This window comes from Hydra vulgaris, chromosome 03 (genome assembly GCF_038396675.1).
Source record: "Hydra vulgaris chromosome 03, alternate assembly HydraT2T_AEP".
Classification (NCBI taxonomy): Eukaryota; Metazoa; Cnidaria; class Hydrozoa; order Anthoathecata; family Hydridae; genus Hydra; species Hydra vulgaris.
Genome location: NC_088922.1, coordinates 19,508,049 through 19,513,177, shown reverse-complemented (window position 1 = coordinate 19,513,177; position 5,129 = coordinate 19,508,049). Strand labels below are relative to the sequence as shown.

The 5,129-nt window shown below is 28.1% G+C and overlaps 1 protein-coding gene across 1 annotated transcript; it reads left to right on the top strand.

The window, feature by feature from the left end:
• Positions 1-550: 550 nt before the first annotated feature.
• On the top strand, positions 551-2,776 carry LOC100197598 (ceramide synthase 6). The gene has a single exon (XM_065792584.1). It carries the CDS (start codon positions 826-828, stop codon positions 1,792-1,794), a length of 969 nt encoding a protein of 322 aa, XP_065648656.1. The 5' UTR covers positions 551-825; the 3' UTR covers positions 1,795-2,776.
• The last annotated feature ends 2,353 nt before the right edge of the window (positions 2,777-5,129 follow it).

Here is a 5,129-nt window from a genome sequence, read left to right as displayed (position 1 = left end):
AGGTAAAAATTGCCAGAAAACTAATGAAGTAACTAATGGACGGCCCCTTGAGGAATAATGTCCTATTATAGCTTATTACAAGAAAGTCAAATATTTTATTTATTATATTTTTGCATGCATTTGGTGTGACTAAATAATGTTGGAAAGTTTCATAGATATATCTGATTTCCCAATCCAATGAAACAGCTTTCCAAATTTCAAGGATTTTTATTTCCACCATTTTGAATAAGTAACCATGGCAATAGCCGATAACTTTTTTTTTAACACAAATATATTTTATTTAAATACCGTTACATTTAAAAATATATACCTTTTTGCTATAAATATCCTTAAAATCCTTGTAATCAATTTTAAAATTTTTAAAGGGGGTGAACCTCCTTAAATTAATTTTTACAAGTTAATTTACGAACAATCGTTTTCCAGGTGGGTGGGTTAACACCAAAGCCACGCTTTTGTAATTGAGAAGTATATTTCCAACACCGAAATGACAAATTAAACCGTTTTAAAGAAATTACGCGTTTCAGAAAAAGCCTTCTACATAGACGGGCATAATCGTCAACATACGTCCATTAATTAAAATTTGTCTGTGACTAACATATTTCGCATTTAAAATATAAACGAATATCAGTAGTCATTTACATCTTATCGCCTTTTATTTTATTTTTACAACAAAATAAAACACAGCATTCGACAGGTTTGAGGAAAATTTCCAGCCACCCCGTTCCCATACTCTGTCTACTTACGTCGAACATTTTCACGCTGACTTGCAATTGCAAGCCACGTTAAAAGACAAAACTAACAGTAAAAAGTATTGATTTACTAGATATGGATTTAGTTGATTATTTTTACGATTTATTCTGGTCAGAAAATATATGGCTTCCAAAGCAATACAAATGGAATGATATAGAATCTTCTGATAAATTGAAAAAAGCAAAAGTTAAAGATCTGTATATGGTACCTGTACTTTTTTTGTGTATATGCTTAGCACGTTATATTTTTGAAAAGTTTGCTGCTTCTAAGTTTTGCCTTTATCTTGGGATAGAATCACCGATCAGATCACGAAATTTTGAAGATCAAAAGTTAACTATCAAAGGTAGAGTGTACTCACAAGTTGCTCTATCAACTAGAGAAACTTTATTAAAAAAATCGACTGAATCATGTTGGCGTGCATTCAGCTATTTTATTCTATTTGGTTGGGGTGTTATGGTAGTAAGTGAGTCAAACTGGTTTTGGAACAATTCTACATGGCTCACTGATTATAAATATCATGAGCTTACACTGTTAATGAAGTGGTATTTTTTTTTAGAAATATCTTTTTATTTATCTCTATCAGTATCCCAGTTCACAGATACAAAACGCAAGGACTTTTATCAAATGCTCATTCATCACTTTGTTACTTTGTTTCTATTAATTGGCTCGTACATTACTTCAATGTATAGGTTCGCTGTGGTGATCATGTTCATTCACGATGCATCAGACTTTTGGCTTGAAACAGCTAAAATTGCAAAATATGCTAAATGTGATAAAGTTTGTAATGTTTGTTTTGGTATATTTGCAATTGTATTTGTTTTTACTCGCTTAATTTATTACCCGATTTGGGTTAGTTATGGATATTTTGTTTATAATACTTATGACACAAGCATTATACAGAAGGGTATGGTATCAATGTGTTTCCTTATTTTGTTTTTGAATTTTTATTGGGGTTACTTAGTTGTAAGTATGTTGTATAGAATAACTGTTTCTGGAAAAAAGACTAAGGATTCAAGAAGCGATAATAGTGATTCTGATGAATGATCTCAGTAAAAAATGTTTTAAAAAAAACGCGACTGGTGGTTATTTAAATCTTTTAATATTATCAAAAATCGAATCTTTATAATTTTGTAAGGTAATGCAAACATCTGATAATATACAAAGTTAAACGAATCTTTTGAAGCAGTTAAGTTTCTAATGGAATGTAGCACAATTACTTATATATATTTTTTAATTTAATGTTGCTAGTTCAATTTCTTTTGTGTATGTCATTAATATTTCAAATTTCAGTTAATAACATATAACATGTTTTCTATAGAAAAAACCATTTCATTTGTTATAGAGTAAAAAAAAGCTTGGTTGCAAATCTTGTTTTGTTATCTTTTATTTTCAAAGTTGTTGCGTTGAAATTATTTTTTATTCTTTTATAAATACATTTATAATCATTTTATACTATTAATCTTAGATGACAAAGCTGAAATATAATAATATATTTTGATTAGTAATATATTTTGTTATTAAATTTATTTAAATTAAAATGAGAAATTTGTTCTCAGTTCTACCACTAGGTTGATGCACAAGTTTTATAAGGAAAAACATTTAAAAATAATTTTTAATGCTTGAAAAGTGTTTTGAAAGACTTACTCTGGCCAATCAAAATAAGAAGTCATCTTAAATTGTATGAAAAAATAGAATTTGATAATTGATAAATTATGTTTGCTATAAAGGATTTTGCCTTATAAAATTTGTATCAATTAGGTGGTCTAATTTTATACTGTGTACCCATGCACACATTAACTTTGTTGTATACTTATAAAACATAAAACTTATACAAAATAAAATTTTCACCATAAAATAAGTTTTATATTCATATGATTTTATTCTCTATTGAGTAAGTTTTTTCTTCTCCATTCCAGCTTTTTGCACAAAAAACCTTTTGATTTTAAAAAAAAGTTATAATCTTTTAATTTATAAAAATGATGTATAAATAATATTTTGTAATATTTTTTTAAATAAATAACATTACGAGTAGATTTCTTTGTTTAGAAAAAAAAATACAAAAGATATATGTTTAGTTAAAAATCTGTTTAAAATTTTAAAAAAATTACGTAATTAAGTTGTTTTTATAACTTCATAAATAGTTCCTTGGTGTGAGATTTTAAAAATGAAAAAGAATGGAAATAATAATTTGGAAAAAAAAAAAAGAGAAAGAAGTTAACAAGCTTGATAAATAAAAATAAATAATGAATATAGTCAAAGATTTTAATGCAGTAAGTTGAAAAGAGTAATTTTTATGTAAATTAAAATTTACTGTTGTGTTTTTTTATTTTTAAAGCACATATAAATTTTGTATATATACAGAAATTATATATATATGTATAAAACTTGTGTGTGTGTGTGTGTGTGTGTGTGTGTGTGTGTGTGTGTGTGTGTGTGTGTGTGTGTGTGTGTGTGTGTGTGTGTGTGTGTGTGTGTGTGTGTGTGTGTGTTTATACACACACACACACAAGTTTTATAAATATATAATTTTGTCTGTCTTTTTTTAAAGTGACAAAATTTTCTTTCGAATCTTTGTATTTAATTTAGTTCTGGAAAAGAACATTTAGCTACGTACGCATTTTTTATTACAAAAATCACTTTATTATCTTTATTATTTATTACAAAATCACCTCCTTTCCCCAACCTAAAAACTAAAAAATATTTAGTTGTCTCAACAATTTTGTTACATAACATAATACTAATTTTTGAAACTAGTGATGTTCAATGATTTTGTTAAAATAATTAAAGTTTTAAGAGAGACAGAGAACGAAAGGTAGTCAAATCGCTTATGTACTCGCCTTCTTAAACCCCTCCCTTGTACACATTACGTTTTTAGGTAAACCTCCATCCCCATACGCACTTTACGAAAGACCACTTTAGTTATAAACTAATTAAATAAGATAAAGTAGATCAACCGAATATGTTGCAGCTAAGTACTTTGGCTATAAACTATTAAAAATTTAGCTCGAATACATGTGAATTCAAAAAGCAGAAAAATTGAAAAATCAAAAACAAAAAAAGATTTTACGACATCAAGTTTTTTTCAACCATAATATAACATGTTGCTTTTCTTTTGAAAAAAATTATTATTAAAAATACTTGTTTTCTAGAGTAAAATCCATCACCGTAACAAAAATTTTTAAATCTTGTTAAATGGTATACAAGCACTGTAAATTAGGAAATAAAATCTTTTTAATGAATATAAATGAATTTACATTTTATTATTAAGATGCTCCCAGAAGTCCTTACATATGGTCTTACAAAAGAGCACCGCCGAAAAGCACCTAAAAGTTCACGCTTTCTTCTTTACTAATGTCGCTTATTGGGCTAGGGCCAGCGTCGAACCTAAGACCTCTTGGCTGAACCAAAAAATCTAAGACCTCTTGGCTGAACCTAAGACCTCTTGGCTGAAACAAAAAATCATATTGCTTGGCAGTCCCCGCCAAGCAATATGATTTTTTGCAAAAATTTTTCTTTTCATAATGTTCTTTCTACCAAGTAATGGTACTTTCCTCGGAGTTCGAGCTGGCAACTTACTTTCTAAAAGCCTTCTTCTAACTGCCCAAACACTAATATTTTCATTAATTTCATTTAAAATTTTTGTTGCTGGCTTGAATGGGTCTTTTTTTGAAATAACTGTAATGTGATCATCCGTACGCTGACACGTTTTGCGTGGTCTTCCTCTATTCTCACGTGATTTTTCTGGTTTTAAGGCATTTGTAACTTTATTTTGAGAACATCCCATCGTAACTGAAATTTCCTTGTAAGTTTTTCCTTGTTTTCTTAAATTTCTAATAAGTTTTTTTTCTATCGCCGTGCAATATTTTCCTCGTCCCATTTTATATCTAATTCTAATTCAATACAAATATGATATGTTATTATTTCATATAAGTTGCATAAATATTGACCTTACCTTTATATCAACAACAAATAAAAGTAATAAAATGTTTTTAATCCTACAGCAAACAGGTTAAAATAAACACATACCTATTATTTTGCTTTACCAAATTTGTAGGTTAAATATATAAATAGGGTATTCCCCTCATAAATTTGTAAGAAATTGGAAATATACCGCTCTCTGTTATAATAAAATAAGCATAGTTTGTGTAGCAATCAGTTCCTAGATGTCACTTTATAAAATATACTGTAAAATGTCAATTTAAGTGAAATTTATTATTCACACCTAATATTTTGCTCGCTACTGTATGACTCAATGCCCTGGAATACTTTTCATAATACCTCAAGTTGTTATCAATTGGTAGTAGTAATTGTGAAAATACCATCAATAAGTTGATTTCCTGAACTGACTTTGGTCCACCTAGCTTGTATAAAGCGATACA